Here is a 20,820-nt window from a genome sequence, read left to right as displayed (position 1 = left end):
TATTTACCCGTGTATTAGTCGATCCCGTGTATAAGTCGACCCCCTATTTTTGAGGCCATAAACTATGATTTTTTCATTTCTGGATAAGAATTTTTTTGGAAAAATAACCTTGTGTTTCTTAGAATTTCCCTTCAGGTAGAGTACTTAATGAAAAAACACAGCAAGTTTCAATGTGAAGTTTATTATCATGCTTACTCGAGCGTTTTAGCAACACATGTTTATGCAGGCTTTTTATCCATTATTTTTTGGAACAGCCTTATAAAATCAAACACACTAATTTCAAACGAACCTTTCTAATTGTGGAGAGATAGTAGCGGCTTTAGAAGACAAGCAAAACACCAAGGAACATCAGAAATCTTTGAAACCCACTCGATAAACAAAGTCAAGCTTGCTTGGGGAACTTGGTAACCAAGCTACAAAATCGGTGAGGTACTGGTAACTGATAACTACACGTGTTGCATCATGCCAGGTTACTAAGTAGCGAAGTTCGAAGCGAGAAAGATCATGCAAGAAGATGTTTTCTCGAGTGGATTTACCAGCTTTATTAGTGGAAAATGTCAGCTCTTTATTCAAACCTTGTGCCAGTGAGTCTCTACAACATTCAGGTTTATATTAAGCGGATAAATCGTAATGAATTTCGACTTGAACTGTCAATTTAACTACAAAGATAGCAAAGTGAAAGGACATCGTAACCTGTACTGTTGTTTATTTGATGTTTGTTGACGTATAAAACAATTATTATGCTAATTGTGCAGAATTTATTTAACTGGTGCTTGGGTCGAAAATTTTGACCCGTGTATAAGTCGAGGGCGATTTTTTGGACCGATTTTTAGGTGAAAAAAGGTCGACTTATACACGGGTAAATACGGTACTTGTTTAATATGTGAGCTAATCTGACCATGTGTAAGAAGTGCTGTAGCTGAAAGAAAAAACTTGTACATTCATTAATAGACTTTTCCAGCACCACGCTTGGATGGCTATGAACAATAGGGTTCGGGTGAAGCTCAGGTGGACAGCTTTCTATATTTACTGCATTTTGTCCACCTGAGCCTCAACTTAAAACCATTGTTTGCGGGCATCCAAGCGTAATTCGGGAAAGGTCTATAGGCAGACAAATAAAGTTTAACCATGAACTCAGTTTGTTTGACACTGTTACTGTTTTTACTTACTATAGGTTCAAGTTCTCACGTCAGTGGTTTACCATCACCTACAGAACCCAAGGTGTTTCCTCGTGCCATACTAATGGCGTCAAATGGGCAGCCACTACTTGTTCCACAGCCTATGGTTCAAGGCGAAAGAGGCATGGTATCTATTGCTTCACCATATTTGGCCCAAGGCAGCATTTTCTACACCCCTCACTTTTTTTCTCCCCAGCAATTAGCAGCATCACATCATGCTGCTCTGCACCAATATTCGCATGTTCCTTCACTGATTCAGTTCAGTGGAAACTCGTCTTTAACAAGCCGCGAAACTCACACTGGAACCAGCCCACAAAATGGATTTGCAGAGGCTAATAGCAGCCCCTCTCCTAGAGCTAACAGAAAGGAAGAGGTTTCTAGAGGCCCTTGTTTAGCCCAAGACTCTGTCATAGTTAGTAACACTTCAGGGACTGTTAGAGAACCGGATCCCGACCCTGCTCCTCCCACGCCCTCGGTAACAATACCATCACTTTCACCCTTGACACCAAGGACACCATCGACTCCTGGGACTCCACAACAACCTTCACCCGCTGATGACGACATTTGCGCTATCTGCTCTGACAAAGCAACTGGCCATCACTATGGGGTTACAAGTTGCGAGGGCTGCAAAGGATTTTTTAAAAGGAGTGTTCAAAATAAAAAGGTCTATTCCTGTCGCAATTTGACTCAGGACTGCCCTGTTGATAAACGTCACAGAAACCGATGTCAGTTCTGTCGACTGCAGAAGTGCATCAAAGCTGGCATGCTGAAAGAAGGTTGGTGTCCGTTTTTGTTTGGTCAGCTTTAAAGTGTTGATTGTTCCACCCTCTTTTTCTTCCTCCCACACACCTGTCATCTGTCCATTGATCTGCCCACCTTTCCATCCGTCTTCATTTTTTTAATTCAGTAAACCTCTTAAGGCCTGTTTACACACTGTGATTAGTCAGCCTGATTTGTTCCAAGCAAATTTACACACTGACCCATCAGCTTAATTTTTTGCCTTATTTGAATTGTGAGGATGAAATCCCTAATTCTAAAATCTGTGGCACTGCACAGATTTTTGAAAATTGGGTCAATTTTTAACTGTGCACTCCTTTTTCCTATCAAATCTGGGCCAAATCGAGCCCACAAATCGTACCCTGTAAACCAACCTTTAGAAAATCAAGTAACAGTGATAACAAAATATCATACAAAGAACATTTTAAATAACAGAAAGAATACCGAAACTTAGTTCTCATAGAGAGATTCTAAATGATTAAATCCAGGGAACTGTTAATCTGCAAAGAAATACATGTAGCATCCCATTCACTGATTGCATCTGATTAATTTTTCAGCTGTACGTGAAGATCGGACACCAGGCGGCAAACACAAGAACACATCTTTTTCTCTTAACGCACGAATCAAATCTGAACCAGCTGCAAAACTGGCAAGAACAAGCTCATCCAGCAGCTCAATTTCAGACCGTGTAGATGCAGTTCCACCTGTAAAAACCCCAACAAGAACTTTTCCTCCATTTATCAAAGAACTGTTGAGATACGAACCTCAATGTGGTGATGATTCCGCAGTTTGCCCCGGATGTCAGTTGGAGGATACAGGACAAAAGACACTAGCGCATGTCACTCAACAGGCAGAAGAGCAAATTAAGAGAAACCTGGAATGGTTCAAATGCTTGCCATTGCTTCATGACATTAGTGAGAGTGATAAACGGGTTCTTTCAAAAAGTGCTTGGATTGAACTAATGTTGATCAATCTGACCAAACAATCACTGCATTTAGATAATGGAGTGCTTCTTTGTAAGGGTCAAGTGTTGGATTTTTCTACTGCGGAAGCAACGGGAATTGGTGACATTATGCACCGTGTTATGCAACTCACGGCAAAGTTTAAAGAACTGAATTTGGATGATGCGGAATTTGTTTGCATAAAGGTTATTGTTCTCTTAAACCCAGGTAAGGAAATGATAGATAGGTTGTAATGCAGGTATGTAGCTAAAATTTCCAACAGGCGAAAATTTTTTGATCACAGGCAGAAATAAATCAGGGGCAGTGCTTAAAATGGGGATGGCACATAATCAAGTAAATGGGGTACTTTAGTTACAGTTAAGCATGTACATAACATTTTTATTCTAGTACTTAATTTTAAGTACTAGCAAAATTACTATTTTTATGTACTTTATATGCTAGTACTTTATTTCTACTACTTAATTGATTACTACTATGCTTAATTTATTTGTGTCTCTATAAAGATGTCAAAGGACTTTTTGACCAGCAGCTCATTGAAAAACTGCAGGATAAAGTCCATGCGTCGCTGTTGGAGTATAACAACAACTTTCACCCTGGAGAACCTAATCGCTTTGGTAACATTCTTCTAAGGCTGCCAGAACTGAGATCAATTGGCACCAAAAGTTTAGAGCGTCTTTTTATGTTGAGTCTTACAGGACAGATTAATGCGAGTGACTCTTTGTCAGAACTCCTACACTCTACAAAAAGATAACTCTGGGATTTGTGTTCAAGTATGGTGTGGAGAGCAGATTCAGTTGCAAACTGATACAGATGTCAGATCAGTTCAAGCCAAGGCTTTGTGGGTTTACAAGTAACTCATGAGCATTCACTTGCAGATTTTAAAAGTAAACAGTGGACTGTCCATGCAATAGCTGTTGTGTTTGAATTCATGTTTTGTATTTGGTTTCAAAATAAGACTTAGGCTATGGATATCACTAATATAATGACGGTATTACTAGTTTTTTATCATTTTGAAGCAGGATATCAATGGCATTCTGTCATCATCATGGTACATAATACAACACAGAGCTTTTGCAGAAAAGGTTTGTGTGATAACTCAAAAGATGCAGGGTAAACAGGGTTTATCCATTGATAGGTTACATGGTGCGAAAACGGGAAATTAAAGTAACATTTACTGTGAAACATCTAACAAGGCAATACTACTAATATTATTTTTAGAGTTTTATCCTCTAACTTGTGTACCCTTTTGATAGTTTGTCAGAAGGGATTTATTATTATAACTAACTTACAGTGATTATAATTTCATATTTACAACTAAACAGCATCTTCAACTAAAAAACAAGTTGTTGAGTATATTCTCCAAGGTTCTATTTTAAGTTGACAAAACCAAACTTTTTCAGTGCGACTACTGTTACCGAGGTCATTGAAACAAAATGTAACCAATCAGGGTTTTTTTTTAACCAATCAGGTTATGGGATGCAAACAATTAAATCCAACAAAAGTCATTTGAATCAATAACAAGCAGGAAAGAAAACAATGTTAAAGACTAAACTTTACTTGAAATTCATTGTTTGTGTCCCGTAATATGATAAATCATTTTTTTTAAATGACCCTTGTAATGGTAGTCACACTGTAATTAAACATAGAAATCTGTTACGTTTTATTTGGCACTGCTTTACAAATGTGCTTCTTACAAATTTGTAAGAGTTTTGCAAAGCTCACAGTAACTCCTCATTTTTTTCCAATTCAGTCAACTCCTGTACTACATGTACACATTTATTAAGACCTTTCTTTTCACTGCCTTCTTTTTCCTTCTTGTGACACCTAAATGTGGTCTGATGAACAGCTTGGAACAGATTTAAAGTGTTCAAACCTCTTAATTTATTTACATTTTTTTTTTAGAATACCATTTACTACTTATGAAAGGGGTGGGATGCTTGTCTCACTTGAGGGGTGTAAATTACCATGTTGGTTTCAATTAGGGTGTTCAGAAAAGAAAGCCAATATTTTTAGCCATAAATGTATTGTTTAGGGTTCCATGTGAAGAAATATAAGATGCTTTCATGTGTTGGTGGTTTAGACTGACAAGGCATGAAAAATGGTATCTTTTAGGGCTCAAAAAAGCATGAGTTATGCCCAGATTGGTTTTCTTCTGGGAGTTTCATTCAAGTTTTCTGACAAACATCTCCATGCCTTTCAAAGGGGAGCCCCCCGACTTCATTTACGTGTACATTTAGTTTTCAATCCACGCAAATCCTTTTGCCAAAATTGAAATGTACACACAAACTGCGCATAGAAACAGTCCCTTATAAACAGGAGTTATGTTTACATGCATGTTTACTTATTAGAAGGGCGCTTTCCATTAGTCAGAACTGACCAGACAGACCGGTATATTGGGGAACAGAATTCCGTTGTTGGTCCGATTTATCCTGTCAAATCATTCAATTCATAAAGATTATTCACTGTTGTGATGGATTTCTGGAGAGATCTCCTGGAAAAGGCTCATTTCACATTTAAAACCACCGCACCGGCCAGCAAGTTCTGACTAATGGACAACACCCGAAGACTCAAGGGCAGTAATTTGTAACCAGGTCATCGTTACCTTCCAAACCATCCAAACAAGTACAACAGTAGCCCATCTCACTAATAAATTCTTGAAAATTAGTGGTTGGTGATCCTGGAGAAATTATATTGTTAGGGATAAACGGTTTAACGTGGGAAGAATATCAGTGAAGGTGTAACCAAATTTAAAAATCATTTTTTAAAAACCGAGTTTGTCAAGTGTAATTATGAGATCACAAGATAACTTATTGCAAACTTGGTGCTTGTGAATGTTTTTATATAATTCTATGGTGCTCACAGAAGTTGCTCGATTTTTGAAAATGCTCGCGACTTTTGAAAAGGTACTTGAATGCTCATACAACCTTGTAAAGACAATTCACTTGCCCTGTTTTTTACCCTAGTTATTACATGTTTATATTTTTTAAGTGGTGACCACACTCTAAAAAAAGTAATTTAACTTTTCAGATATTCAATAAATCTGTATTTTGGAGTGGGAAAGTTGTTGAATGTATAGTTTTAATATCAAGTGTAAACAAAGCCAAAGATCTCTCCATACTTCATTATCAGCTCCATAATAAAACTATCACTTATATTTTGAAAATTTGTTGCTGTCAAGTATTTTTGTGCTACATGAAATCATTATAAATACATTCTCTAAATAAACAAATAAATTTGGGATCGTTTGAGAGCAATAGTTATTGTTACAAGGTATCTCCCTTGCAGGCATTATTTTGGTTGTCACACAACACTTCTCCCCAGTTGCGTGACAACCAAAATAGCCATGAACAGCACTGCAGTGCAGGTTAGCACTTTTTATTTACAAGAACATATTATGTTCCTTTCTTTTGCTTTAATAGCGATTTTAAGAAAAATGCAAACTCTGCATTGCATTTTTCACTGCCATTAATCATAATTATAGCGCCAGCCAACAAACCTTGAAAAACAAAAAAATGGATGAAATCACCAATCACAACTAATTTAGTTTTGGATGTGCAGCTAGGTTAAAATTCTGTTTCCCAAGAGGTCTGCTAAGATATTTGTCGGCAGCAAAAAAGCGCAAACGGTTGGTTGAGGTTTGAATTTCAGAGTTCGCATGCTTTTGAAAACCGCAATAATATTGCTCTCAAAATTCTTTCTTTGGAATTTTATATTCTGATGTGAAGAAAGCACATTTTGCAGATTAAATGTTTTCAATTGGACTTGGTGATACTAAGTTCTGCTAGTGATTATTAAATAAGACAACATGTTTTTGTTCTGTCAATTTTTATTTCAGTGCATTGTCACACACTAGCTAAATATCATAAGTCATCTATTAAATAGACTTTACCATTTCCATGCAGAGTAAAAAAGTTTCACCACCCAGTAGAAAACTGGACAACCATGACACCATTATTAAGCTTTGCTATGATCCAGGTTTTATATCTAACTCTTACATTTGTACATTTAGTTTTCTTAACTATAATGGCAAGGAGGAAACTTGGTTCTTTCTCAGCATTTTGGAAGTACTTAAAGATATAATTATAAGGAATTTAGAAACAGTGTAGCCTCCCTGTGCGACCATAGTTTAATTTCCAAAAGAGTAGAACGACAGGCAGGAGTCTGGCGCATTGCTGGCACGCTTCCCTTGTGCATGTGCTCCCCAATCATGAGCCTGCTCACAGACTTACAAGCTTTGTCTTAAATTGCATGTAAACTTTGTAAAAAAGAAAGTTTGTTTGATTTGGGACATGTTTTTTGTTTCCACTAACTGGATTATTCTATGTGAGATCAACAAGTGCATCCATGCATAACAGACAGCATGAGGCATTCTGGTCAATTAAACACCTACAATTGAAGAATCTGGTTTACAGCAAAGCATTCCTGGAATAAGCTTGCTACAAATTTTAACTTTGCTCTAAACTTTCCTAACACATGTGCAGGCCGTTATTTGACCAACTCCCTCAGGCCCTAATAATGACATACAAATTCTCCTCACCATAATGGGGTATATAACATTATGTAGCATACAGTTCATAAGAATCACATCACCAAAGATTACATGTGATAATTTCCTGATTATTATAAAAGATTTCTAAACTAATGGTTTTAAACTAACTTTACAATGTATGAAGACAAATGAGAAGAACTATTAAAGCATTTTAATTTTTTTTAACTTGCCCCCTAGGCCTGCCAAAAATTTATTATGGCTCAGTGTTAACTCTAGTTTAATACTACCTATTCCAGAATTCAGTGCTATGGTATTTTGTTACATTAACTATCGTAAATTCCTTGTACTCTAAGATTCTTTGGATCAAATGGTGCTTTGAGGTGTACTTGTGCAGGAAACAGCTCCCCCATTGATTCAATACTGTATTTGCCTGACTTTAAGAACTCTGTCGTCACTGGCTTGCCACTTGGATCTTTAACATATCCATAAGCCAGGCTCTTGCCAATTCCAAAACCATACTCTCCCCTCCGGATGAAGCCAACAACTTCGTCATCCCGCCATATTGCTTCAAGACCAAGGAGAGCCTTGTGACTGCAAAAACAAAAATTTGGAAAATAATGACATGAGCCAATTTCATTGCAAACTGAGGAATTGAACTCATTAGTTAAATTCTTATTCACATCATGCTATGCGTGAGAATATTTAGTTATATAATTTTTTTTGTTTCTTTTGTTTCATTAGATGGCATAGTCCCGTTTGTTTCTTTGCTTCATATATTCATGTAAACTTAGGCCTAAGTTATTTTTTGGCATGTTATAAGGTTTCCTTTTATCCAGATATAATCGAAACTTTGTAATTTATAATTACTGAAAGAGCAACCCTGTTTAGGGAGGGAAAAGGGGGGTAAAATAAAGGCACTCTTCTCTTCTGTTGGGACATTTTCAAAGTTTTTGAGGACATAAGGACAGTTGTAACATATTTTTGGAATTATCGAGTGTATCAGGTAATCCGACATCATGGAACCAATAAATGTTACTGATAAACAGAAGGAAGACAACATATTTGTACTTGTTTTGCGAGGAATTTGAACTCTACAAAGCGCAGTTGGATAATGACATTACTTACTCTTCAATGGTGAAGCACACTGATCTCTTGCTAAGACCTTCAGCCTTCTGCCGTTCAAGGGCTTCCCTTCCAAGAAATGGAGTGTCCGACTTCAGTTTGCAGGTGAAACCCAGCCCTGCCTCCAGTGGTGTGTCGTCGTGCCTCAAATCTTGATGCCAGTGTTTGTAACCTTTCTCTGCACTGAGTGAATCCAGAGCTCTGTAGCCACCATTTACAAGACCAAATTGTTTTCCAGCCTCCATGATTGCTTCATACACAGGTACACAGGAGTCATTTGGAATGTGTAACTCCCAGCCAAGTTCACCAACAAAAGTTATCCTGAGAGCACGGACATCATGACCAGCAACATTGATGACTTTGTGAGTAGAGAAAGGGAAGGCTTCATTGCTAAGATCTGCTGAGGTTAGACACTCAAGCAGTTCACGGCTGAAAACAAGTTATGCAAGACTATTATAAGAAGTACTCGGCAATAAGAGGTGTAACAAATGGGTTATTACAAAGTGCAAGGCAGCGAGGCATGCGATGATGAGACCATTCCAGTTAGCCTACATAGCATGTCAGCTAGCCTATAAATGGCACTCTGGTTAGCCTAAATAGCACTCCCGTTAGCCTACAGTTAGCTTAGGTAGCTTGCAGTTAGCCTTTTTATTTGGAGTTTGGATTTCTGCCTTGCATGCCTTGCATGCCTCGCTGCCTCACCTCACACCCCTTGCTGCTTCCCTCATTTGTAAGACTCGTAACAAATCACTCCTTTTTTTCCCCTCCCCCCCCCCCCCCCCCTACCCTTCAATTCAGTTATTACCTGGGTTTCAAATTTGAATATTTTGATATAATTATCCAAAGGTAAGACCTACTTATACAACACAAACTTTGTGTACCGTTGGACTTGTCTGTATTGCCACAATGCTACCACACCAGAATGAATAATTCACCAGTTGCATTATAATTTTGTATGGTTTTCTAAAGCTGCATTTGCAGGTTAGACGTAATCATGCATCTCTAGCTACCTGCATGTGAGTGACTGCATCATTATGTTTTCGTTGTGACTTACCTTTTTGGTCCTTGTATACTCAGCATTCCCATTTTCTCTGAGTGATCTTCAAATTTGACGTCGTATTGTTTGTCTTGAAGAATATTTTGGATATGACACCAACCATGCTGACCTATGCCACCACCAACGGCAACATAGAATCCGTCACCTACGATTGATTGAAGCATATAGTAAAAGTGACTTTAGTTATTAACAACCTGTCCGGTGCGGCTCTAACCTGGACTGCTCCATCCAGAGTCCAGCACACTAACCATAAGGACGCTGCAAATTTGTTTTCTTACCTTCAAATTTTGGTTTTACAACACTTGAGCCATCTCCATTCTCCAAAACACTGACTGTGATATCGGCCTCTGCACCACCATCTTTGTTTGTCATGCATGTGTAAGTAGTACGACCTGTGAAAAATTTAAATTGAAGAAACTGAAGAACTTATATACCTGGGTGGAGAAAGGCAATGTGAGAGTAAAAGTGACTTCCTCAAGAACACAAGGCAATGACCCCAGCCAGGGCTCAAACCCAGTCCACAGAAACCCGAGTCCAGCATGCTAACCAGCAGACAGGGGACAGGGGGGTCAGAACCTTCTGCCCCCTGTGCCTTTTACTCCCACCTACGGCCCCTTTCCATAGCCATTCTCTCCTCTTTGTCCCATATATATTACGAAATATAACGTCACCTTAGGAATCCCGCTTCCTGCCCCTTTTCTCAAAGGCTACCACCCCCTGTCACCCACCACTAACCAATAGGCCACCCTGCCTCCCACACATATATTGGGTGTGTGGGAGGGAGAATGTGTCACAGTTGCTATTTTACACAGAGACACATTTATCTCAGAATAATTATCACCATGATCAAAATTCCTCAAGATAGAATTGTTTAACATATACACATATTTTTTTAAGAAAACTGCAGCTTTGTACACTGTAAGTACACAGAATGTGTCTGGTACCTGGTGGTTTTGCCATGTTATTGGTGAATATCCAGTCTGCAGCCTTCTGAGCGTCGGGACCAGTCAAATAAAACTTAGCAAAGTATGACATGTTGAAAACAGCTACTTTTTCTCGGCAAGCAAGGCATTCTTTACCAATCTGTCAACAAAACAAAAGACATCACTCAACAAGCTTTTGTTTCAAATAAAGTAGTATTCTGTGCCTCTGTTGTCCACAAAACCTCTCCACGGTATTATGTATGTACATATGTTAACCACCCACAAGGACATTTCACTTCTTTGATCTCAAGGACATCCAATTAAACACTTTGAGGAAAACCTTTATGACTGTTTAAGGTGTATGATTATTAACTTTTACTGGTTTTCTGTAGAATTAAGTGACTAGTTCTATTGCTAGCTCCCTGTTGCAGTCCCCGGCAACAGCAATTTGCTGTGTAGAGAGAGCCACTGTGAGAGTCTTGCCCCAAAAAACAACGAAGCGACTTGGACCTCTAACCCAAAGCTAGGATTCCTTGCCTCTTATTGAAGCTTGCTACAATTAAATTGTACTTACAATGTCATGATGTGGTGGAAAGTCAAAGGTGTAGTCCTGACCCAGTAGCTCATTGTATTTATAGTCTTTGTGTTTTTCAACATCATAAGCTCCATAGTAGTCATACTCCTTTACCTGAAAGCAAAAGTCAGAACACATGATCAAAAATCTAATTTACCGGTACCTTGGAATTTCTGTAACTGTGTCTAAGGGGAGCAAAGACAAAGCTCCATGCCACTGATGTGGCCTGGGTCAATTACGGCCCGGTGCTATATCAGGGATTCATATTCGTTTTTTCTCCAAGTCGTCAGCCGGGCAAGTATGCAAGATGACATACTTGCCCTGGCAAAATTTTACTTGCCCGTTCAAAAGTGAAGAATGGCGACCACAACAAGTAAATGAAAAGTTGACTTTTTTGTTATTATCACATGTATGTAACACTGTGTATACATGAAATCTACAAGACAACGAATCTGTTATAATTAAGTTTGATTCGCAAGTATTTGTTAATGAGACTCTTTACTTGTCTACCTTGGCTGCCGGCTTACAAATTTCACAAAACATCACGCCCCCAAGCGGCTTGTGATGTTGACGGAAGCGTATGATGGGGGCACAAATGAAAGCCAGGGCCTCTTCGACTGCCACAACGGAAGAAAAGAACGCTTTTGCTCTTCTTATTCATATTTGGTTTGTTTTTCTGAAGTGTTAACATTGCTTTTTCTTCTTTGCTGGCGGTGCCACACCAAGATATCGGCAAATTTTGATCAAAACATCAGCTGATGCGATCGCCTCGTGTTTTCGCGGATGCAGCTGCAGTACAAAATATCAGCGGTTGACAGCTTAAAAATTAAGCCTGCAATGATTTCATTGATGGAAAATACCGCATCAGCCAAGATGGCGGCCAAAATTATGATTTTATCGCAACAGAAAGTTGCAAATTATTTTCTGTTTTCGAAAAGTTATGAATGGATGACAAGTGGTCAGAACGCAAGTAACTCATAAGAAAACTTAATAATTGTTTTTTTTTTCATTAAGTCAAACTTTAGTCGTCCAGCGGACGAGTTTATGTAATCGTTTGGTCGTCCATACGATTTTTTAGTCGTCTCGGACGACTGGACGACTGGGAATATGGATCCCTGGCTATATGCATGTTAACTTTCTTGTTGGTTCTCATCCTTACTCCAAGGGTTTTTCTCCAGCTTCTCCTCTCTTTGCAAAAATCAACACTCCAAAATTAATTCCAAATTATTTGATCTTTGATGCACGTACACATTCTAACAAGCTCCTGGAAATGTTTTTAATTGTTCACAACTTTTAAGGCCTAACAGAAGTGTAATTAAAACTACTCATTCACAAATCATTGCTAAATTAATTACTAGATGAAGCTTGGAAAATTCCCTTGAAGAACAAAAAGGTTTGTAAAAGCCCTGACCCAGTTAATCTTAGTAGCCTGGGTAGCCAGCTTGTGTTCTGGTAATTTTCTGCCTATATAAGCTGCTTGTTAACTGTATTTTAGTTGTGAAGCTTTTAATTAAGTTCAAATTAATGAGAACTTTAACCCATTGGTGACACTTTTTCTTTCACAAGAGCAACAAAAATGAATTTAAGTGAGCTAGTTTTCAGAGAAAGGCATGATTGATCATGATTACCTCAGCTACTGCATCAGGAACAAACCAGCCTGGTCTCTCCCAGCCATGCCGCTCCTGATAGACACATCCTCTGTCCAACAAAACCTGAAACCACAGGTCACCATGCATGTTTATTGGAAGTTAACCTACAGTTAATATTTATTGAAGAGAATAAATTAACTACTTAACAAATGGACAGTTCAGGCTGCAGTTTGAAAAAAAAAATCATATTTAAAGAATTTGCTTTTCATGGCAGCATATGTCACTTCTCGGAACTCAAATGGAGAACATGTTTACCCAGTTTGCTTAATATTAAACCCGAGCAGCTCCTACCTTATGAAAAGGGTCACATCGCATATTTCTAGAGGCAAGTGGCTCATCATGGCTGAAAACCATTGAATAGTTCTTTGCATATGATTCATGACTTCTTTCCCTCAGCCATTTCTGATTGGGTGTAATTGATGAATGGAAACGCCTTCAGAAAGCAAAATCATGCTGTTAACATTGTCAACACCATGAAAATATATATATAATACAGTGTTGTTAATGATACAATGATGTGACAAATTTAAAATACAGCGTCAAATTTCTGCTAATGGCCACCTCTATATTGGCCACTCCTTTTCCAAATTGGCCAGGATGTTTCCTCCTGACTATACATCCATTCATACACGTTACTCTAACTGAAACCTCCCCACAGTGGCCACCTCTCTACAGGTACGTTAAGTCTGCATTTGAGCCTAGTGGCACATCTAGCTGGAGCTCATCTCGGTTTGAAGCGACGAATTCGAAGCATGAAGCAACTAGGAGTATTTTCCATCCGAGGGTTGCCCACCTTCCCAGCATTACATTTGCTGGTACCCATTTATACATCTGGGTGGAGACAGGCACTTTGAGATTAAAGTGTCTTGCCCAAGAACACAACACGATAACCCCGGGCAGGGGCTTGCCCAGAACGCTGGATACAGAGTCCATTGCACTAGCCATAATAATAATAACAATCTTTTATTAGGAAGCTCCATCACTTAAAGTGGTTTACATAGAGGTCCTTACACTAGATATATATTATATAACGATACAATTAAAATCAATAAATTAGAGCTAAAACCGAAATATAAAAAATATTTACAACATATAACATATACCATAGGCCACCATGCCTCCTACTGTTAGGACTAAACAGGACTCTAACAGGTTAAGAAATGCAACAGCCTAGTTCATGTACAGTTGTGTTTACCTGATGTCATATCCATACATGTCAAGTTCTGGATGGCCATGAGCTACCCAACGTGCCAACTCTCGACCACACCCTCCAGCAAGCATGATACCTGAAGAATTAAATCCGCAGCCATGATAAAAGCCACGAAGCTCTGGAGCCTCGCCCATCAGTGGTTTATGATCAGCAGTGAATGATTCAGGTCCACAGACAGTTGATTTGACACCAGTTTCAGCTATTATCGGTACTCTGTTGCATGCACCTTCTATGTGAGCACTAAATACATCCCAGTCCAGGTCAAAGAGTGAAAATGCAAATTTGTTACTGACCTGAAAATATATCAATAAAACATTTATGACAGCAAGACTCACCTTTGGAAAAGTTAATATTAATTATAATAATTCTCAAAAGAGTTTTTGCGATTGTTGTCAAGGAATAGACCAAAGATTATTAACTTATCAACTTGTGGCAAACCCAAATGTAACATTTGTGTTAAGCTAGGGTGGTCACCGTAGTGTTTTAGTTCATTAAATGTTGAAAGTGTAACATGATTGTAGTCCTAAAGAAAATTTTGACCCCCTGCATCTTCTTGCCTTGATCTGTAGTTTGAAATACTGTCTGAATTTCTTTCTTTCACACCTTTTAACACCTCTTTCCTATGTGGAGGGGGACAGGGTAGGAGCCCAGGTAAAAAAGGGGCAGGAAGCAGGATTCCTAAGGTGGCGGGCACTGGGAGAAGACGAGTAAAACTTCGCAACATTTCGTTATGTAATTTTTGGCAATACTGCTAGATACGAGACAAAGAGGAAAGAATGGCCACTGAAAAGGGGGGAGGCAGGAAGTGGGAGTATAAGGCAGGAAGGTGAGAGGTTCAGACCCCTCTGGTAACCTTTACTCATATCCAAATCAAGGGCTTTCCATTTGACAGTTCTAAATGGGAATTCAAAGAACAAAGGAATACCTAATATATACCGGTAGTCTCCCTCTTCCCTCTCTCGCCCTATTCCCTTCTTATTATAAGGTGCATTGATTTCGAGAGGATCTTTGAGAAAGAGAAGATTGCTCACAGACAGTCAATAATTAACAGTGTTAATCAAAATCAAAATTTCTTCACCTCATCCCAGAATATTGGATTATGTTCATAACCTCCTACAGACAGTCCATCTCCCTGGAGCTTGAGATAAACCGATGCATCGTGATCCCTCACATTAGGCATGTTCTGTATTCCCTCAATCCTCTCTGTTACAATGTAAGCATGGTACATGGCAACCAGAGGAACACTGACATCACACAGTGCCCCAACATAGGGTGACCACACCCCAGCACAGTTGACGACGCAGTTTGTTTTGATGGTACCACTAGGAGTCTGCACAGCTGAAACTCGTTTAATTCCGAGGTCATTGACTTCAGTCTCAATTCCAGTAACAGGACAATTCTCAAATACCTGAAGGTCAAAAGTGATTGATGTAGTTTATTAAAATTGTAGCTGTATGGCGATACACAATTTGTTCTTTTTAGTATAAAAGTGATTGATGTTTGTTACAGCGAGTGCAAATGGAAGAAAAAAAGAAGCATGCCTTATAAACTGGGAATTCAATTGTCTACAATATTATAATACTGGTAACTGGTTTAATGTAATTGTAACGAGAGCCTGATTTAATCAATGGAATCCACCATAAGGAAAAGACGACACCTGTACATTTTACCACAATACCTTGCAAACCTAACACAGTCAATAGGCACATAAAAAGCCATACATGTACAATTTGTGAAATTTGCCCCTGTACTAGCAAATTGCATGTATGGGGGATTTGTAGTTTTAGACACTTCATGTGCATTTTTACGAGCATTTAGCTGAGTTCAAGTCATGTAGAACACGTCACTGTCATCATTCATGGATTTTTTTCATTATAGGCATTCTCGCTGAACATTGTAATTTACTCATACCTTGCCGCCATTCTTTATAGCTGCCCTTGTAAGTGTGGTGGCCCAGCTAGCGGGATCTATGGTTCCATCACCAGGACTATGCAGTGTTCCATACAAGTCGTCCACATTTAGCAATGGATACAATTCTTTGGATTCTTTGGGTCCAAGAACAACTGACTCAACACCATATGCCTTGCCAAGCTGTTGATTATTAACAATGAAAGTATTATTATTATTATTTGGAATAGTTAACATTTCAAAACTCTTTGCAACGAAGACAGGTACACGTAACAAGAACAAAGAAGACATTCAATTACCAATCATCAATTTTTTAAATAAATTTCGAGCCCAAGAACAAATCAAAAACCCTACACAAGGTTTAAACTCCGGCACTCATTCAGGAGCTCTATCTAGAGCCTGACATGTTTTTTAAGGTAACAGTTGTAGAAACCTAAAGCAGCTAATCTCTTATAGCCAGGTATTGTTGGCTTAATTTACCACCTTTAAAATAACTTACTGTCATCAATCTCTTGTACTCATCCAGTCTTTCCTTGTTGTTGGCAATAAACAAGCCTCCATTTTCATTCCAACCAGCCCACAATCCTGTCTCTTTGTCTAAAACATCTCTTGCAAGTTCTCTTGTGTGGGCTAGTAGTTCCACTTCTACGTCACTGGGCCGTAACCTCCACACTAGACCTGCACTATGCCAGGTCGTTCCAGACGTCAACTGATCACGTTCCAACAAGACGGCATTATTGACACCAAGTTTGGTCAGGTGGTACAGAGTGCTTGCTCCTACAGATCCACCACCGATAATAACTGCATCTACTTCTGCTGGGACAGTATCTGGTGCATGCTTGTCTTCTGTCTGTTGTCAAAGTCAATCCAAAGAATAAAGGTTTTAACCTGATTAATAAATATGTTGAGGAACAGAGCAATTTTTTTTGCAGGAACAGGGCATTTTTTTTTCCTTGACAATGTGTTTTTGTTTGAGGTCACAGGTCTTCTGTTTGACACAAAAAGAGTTGAACAGATAATATTATTTCCCTGTTCAATTTTTTTGCGTGCCTTCCCTTATGATCTAGAAGGCATCTTTTGCTGAAGCAATCAAGACCGGCAAAATCTCTGCAACATGAAGAGAACATTAAATTTACAAGTACATATTGTGCGTTGGCATTCGCTCTAGACCAGACAAAACCTGTGTGCATTTGTTTACATTTGTTAAACCAGTCAGATTATCTCAATCCCTTTTCTTAACTTGTTGTTTGCATTCTATTTGTCCATTATCATTTCAAGGTCAGATGAAAATCATTCTGTTTATATGCTGGTGTGGTTCCCCCAAAAACCATACCTAATTACAGACCAAACCAGCCAATCTAGACCAGACCAACTCAAAAAGAACATATCTTTTGGAAAGTCCACTCCCCCCCCCCCTCCTCCTCCTCCTCCTCCTCCTCCTCCTCTGAGGGGAACTAAAGAGCTAAGTTTTTGTTTTGTTTCACTAATGGTTATCTTTTTTGTAGTTCTAATTAAATCGGTAACAGTGCTCTGTGTCTGTAATCATACCCGTAATGGTTTGAGGTTAGCCCAAAATTAAGCTTATAATGCCACAACTTCTCATGACTTCTTTCAATCCTTCACACACGAACGGCAGACCATTAAAACTTCACATGCGAATCCTTCAGACACGAACAAACAATTTGGCAGTGTGACCTAGCTTAAAGTGTTACTTTATGTAAGTTTTAGTAACGCATAAAATGGACATTAAACACTGATATAAACTTTATCCGAATAACGATTGCATGGCATTATTTACCTGTAGTGTCTTGTAAGGAACTTCTTTCACGTCGCTATCTTTGGAAGTGCTTGACTCGTGACGAACGCAGCTCCACAGACAAGAACTCGAACGATTCAACGTGCCGAATCTCGTGTCCTTCAAAACTTTAGCTAGACGCCACATCTTCCACGTTGAATCGTACTGTTCCTAGCCTTTCTATACGCCAAAATTCTTTCTACATACATAGAAATAACAGAAAGACGTACCGCGAGGCTTGTTTTGGTGCCCCTTTGGTGTACGATAACAAGAAAGACTGGAAAGATATTTACAGATTTTAGCCAATCACAGTGCTGTTATCTTTCCCGCGTTTTACATCACCGGACTAACAAGTTTGATCGCTGACCGAACCAGGTTACCAAGCAAAACAAAGCTGATTCAAGAACAATGGGACATATGGACGTATTCAAAACATCGACCCAGGTCCATGGACCACCACTAATATCCCGGACTAATATTTGAAAGCAAAGTAATGGTTAGAAAAGACTGGCATATGGCATTTAATATATTCACTTCCTCCACTGATCTATGTAACTGAGCAGAGGCGGCGGAGCGTTTGGGAACTTGCGGCGGGGGGGTTGGGGGGGGGGGGGGTAAAAATACTCGGCAGGTTTTTATAGTTGGAAAGAAACCTTTTTTTGGTTCTAGCAACTTTTTGTTTTCTGAGCAGTTTCTAGGCCGAAGATTTCCGAAGATTCTCCGATTGTTGTTCGAAGGCCTGACTTTTCCCTGCCCCCACTAACTGCCCCTGGGTCACCGACGCTGTGCTCGCATTATTTTGGCACCAAACCGTGGGAGGGGGGCTCACCCCCCCAATTTTCGTTTGGCGAGGTTACAGTCCCCACCCTGCCTCTCTGTTTCCTCTGTTTCCTTTGCTTTCTTTTTTTCTTTGTTGACAAAAGGACCCAAGTGGAGTGTGAAAAAACCTGTGCAGGAATGTGTATGGGCTCCTCGTATGACGAAAATTTGGCCCAGGGGCGGTCCATCAGGTGACCGGCTCCATAGGGATCCATGGACCTGGGTCCATGTTTTGTATGTGTACCAGGAGACGTAGGAAGGACATATTTCCTTGTGTGAAAATAACACATACACATCGTTTCGGTTTTGAGTCTGACTACGACTGGGAGCGAGTCAGGTTTTTAGTTATGGGCTTTCTAGCGATTCCGACTATCGGGGCTCCAGGGGGGGTGGAGTCGGGGGCCAGCAATGCGCCCTCCACCCCTTCGCGCCTCCCGTTTTGCGCCTGCTTCTTTTCCCGCTTTTTCCACGCACGAAGGCAAAGTCTGCGTTTGAGCCTAGTATAGTAGCCATCAGGCCGGAGCTTATCCCTGTTTCATTAGCACGAAGCGACTAGGAGTATTTCTACTCCCCCCTGGATAGGATGTTACCATTTTACACTTGGGTAGAGAGAGGCACTGTGAGAGTATAGTGCTCTTGGGAAATATACTTTATTCTCACAGTGTCTCTTCACCCAGGTATACAAGGGCAGTGAATTAAATGCTGGACTAACATCGGATCCAAGAAGAGAGGAGTAGATTTTTGTCAATGAAAGAATCCTCGTAATTCAACACATTTTTGCCTTAAAGTGTTATTTAGATACTTCTGTTGCAATAAAATTGCACGAAACTGCTTAGAAAACTTACCTTGTAAGGAAAATTAGTATGTATTTGGAGCAGCGTTTTGATTTTTTGGGCAACCTTCGAGCAACTTAGTTTTTAATCTAAAGCAACTTTTTTTATTTTTGGAGCAAATTTCGAGCACTTTTTTTCAGAAATTTTGAGAAACTTTGAAAAAATTCGAGCAACTTGTTACTAAGTAGAAAAACGGCTGAGGAAACACCCTGAAATATCTATGACTATTCACATTATTCTTGGTTGACTGTTCACGTAAATACTCATTTTCTTTGGCCATTGTAGCTTAACCGTTGAAAATGGAAGTAACAACTAAATTTAAATAAGCAACTTAATTAATATTCAATAATAAGAATGATAGATGACGGAAAACAGATGATGAAAAAAATGCATATTGAAAAAATGCAAACCAATAAAGATAAGGTTTTACGCTGCCAACATTATCATTTGGGGCAGGTCTCAAATCCCTTATTACCAGAGTTTCCTTTGTCTTACAATGCTAATATGTCGTTACTTCCATTTTCAACGGTCACTTCTAAATATGTGTGTTGAAGCATACGAAACGTCAAGTAAAAAGTTATAATTTTTTTCCCAACAATGCGTTTCTTCGTTTTAATGTTTAACACTGCAGTTCGCGTGTTATGACGGGTATTAATTCCCAGCCAAGAGATCCTCTCTTATTCCCAGCCTATTTTGGTGCCAATATTTACGATTGTTTTTTTTTTTTTGTCATAAGTGTTCATTAATCTTAGGTTGAAAAAGAGAAATATTCAATATTTCTTAGCATTTAAGATTTTTAAAATCATTTCAATATTCCTCTACGATATTTAGCCAGCTTTTAAAACAATCTAGAATTCAATATTCATCATTCCGTTTCATGCAATCCGCCAAACATGGAATTAAGAAAGCTGGCAAGAAGGAGAGCTACGGCGGTATTTCTCCTGATCAGTCTCACGATAAAGGTGAAAATACAATCTACCTTTCTCAGTCGTCAGTTTGGGTCACGCAACGCTCCTGAGAAGCGTTGCGTGACTCAAAAAAGGGCAGTTGTAGCATAAGCGATACACTTCTGATGACAACTTGAGACAATTGACAGATCATTTCTGAAAATTGATGAATAACCCTTGTGCACATTTACGTCAAAAAGCCTAAGTTCACCCCCAAGGATGGATTTCAAAGTGCGATTCTGTAAATTTTATCATCAACGAATTCCCAAAGCAGTAAAAAATTGCAAAAATGAAAAGAATACACACAAGAACATGAAAGTAATGCGAAGGTGCTAAAAGTTTGAAAGGAACTATGACCAACTATGTGTGAACGGGGTTTTTGGAGGTGTATTTAGCCTGCAAACACAGCCGCCTCTCATCGCTCTCGACATTTTGGGCAACTGACGTAATATTCATCTATATGAGTTGCTAGTTGAACTGGAGGGTGAAAGTGAAAACAAAAAGTGACGAAAGTTGTTTTGATGTATGTTTTAAGTTTACCAGCTCTATTTCGAAATATTTCGCAAACATGTTTTGC

General features: G+C 39.1%; 2 protein-coding genes across 2 annotated transcripts in view; one reads left to right on the top strand and one right to left on the bottom strand.

Annotated features, from left to right (window-relative positions):
* LOC144666637 (retinoic acid receptor RXR-alpha-B-like) overlaps positions 1-4,770 on the top strand; it is a 31,447-nt gene extending 26,677 nt beyond the window's left edge. The window contains exons 2-4 of the mRNA XM_078528036.1: positions 1,175-1,954; positions 2,513-3,124; positions 3,421-4,770. Of these exons, the coding sequence (XP_078384162.1) occupies positions 1,175-1,954; positions 2,513-3,124; positions 3,421-3,668 (1,640 nt within the window). The 3' untranslated portion in view covers positions 3,669-4,770. The remainder of the gene's footprint in view (positions 1-1,174; positions 1,955-2,512; positions 3,125-3,420) is intronic.
* A 1,969-nt stretch (positions 4,771-6,739) lies between these two features.
* LOC144666314 (sarcosine dehydrogenase, mitochondrial-like) lies at positions 6,740-17,902 on the bottom strand. The gene is made up of 13 exons (XM_078527715.1): positions 17,648-17,902; positions 16,349-16,699; positions 15,853-16,032; positions 15,020-15,349; positions 13,927-14,234; positions 13,023-13,164; positions 12,711-12,794; positions 11,083-11,196; positions 10,530-10,668; positions 9,864-9,977; positions 9,583-9,730; positions 8,532-8,957; positions 6,740-7,997 (listed from the first exon to the last, which is right to left on the bottom strand). Exons 1-13 carry the CDS (start codon positions 17,789-17,791, stop codon positions 7,730-7,732), a joined length of 2,748 nt encoding a protein of 915 aa, XP_078383841.1. The 5' UTR covers positions 17,792-17,902; the 3' UTR covers positions 6,740-7,729.
* Positions 17,903-20,820: the final 2,918 nt, after the last annotated feature.

The sequence above is a fragment of the Oculina patagonica genome, chromosome 1 (genome assembly GCF_052425735.1).
Source record: "Oculina patagonica isolate OP01 chromosome 1, crgOcupat, whole genome shotgun sequence".
NCBI classification, from domain to species: domain Eukaryota; kingdom Metazoa; phylum Cnidaria; class Anthozoa; order Scleractinia; family Oculinidae; genus Oculina; species Oculina patagonica.
This window is presented reverse-complemented; position numbering and strand designations above follow the sequence as displayed.

What these genes read in the sequence shown, in the direction of transcription:
- LOC144666314 (XM_078527715.1), bottom strand. Translation starts at nt 17,791, where the DNA reads ATGTGGCGTCTAGCTAAAGTTTTGAAGGACACGAGATTCGGCACGTTG. An exon ending in ATCCAATATTCTGGGATGAG is followed by an intron (nt 14,235 to 15,019) that starts GTGAAGAAATTT and finishes ATATATTTTCAG; the next exon opens with GTCAGTAACAAATTTGCATT. An exon ending in ATGTATGGATATGACATCAG is followed by an intron (nt 13,165 to 13,926) that starts GTAAACACAACT and finishes TGCTTTCTGAAG; the next exon opens with GCGTTTCCATTCATCAATTA.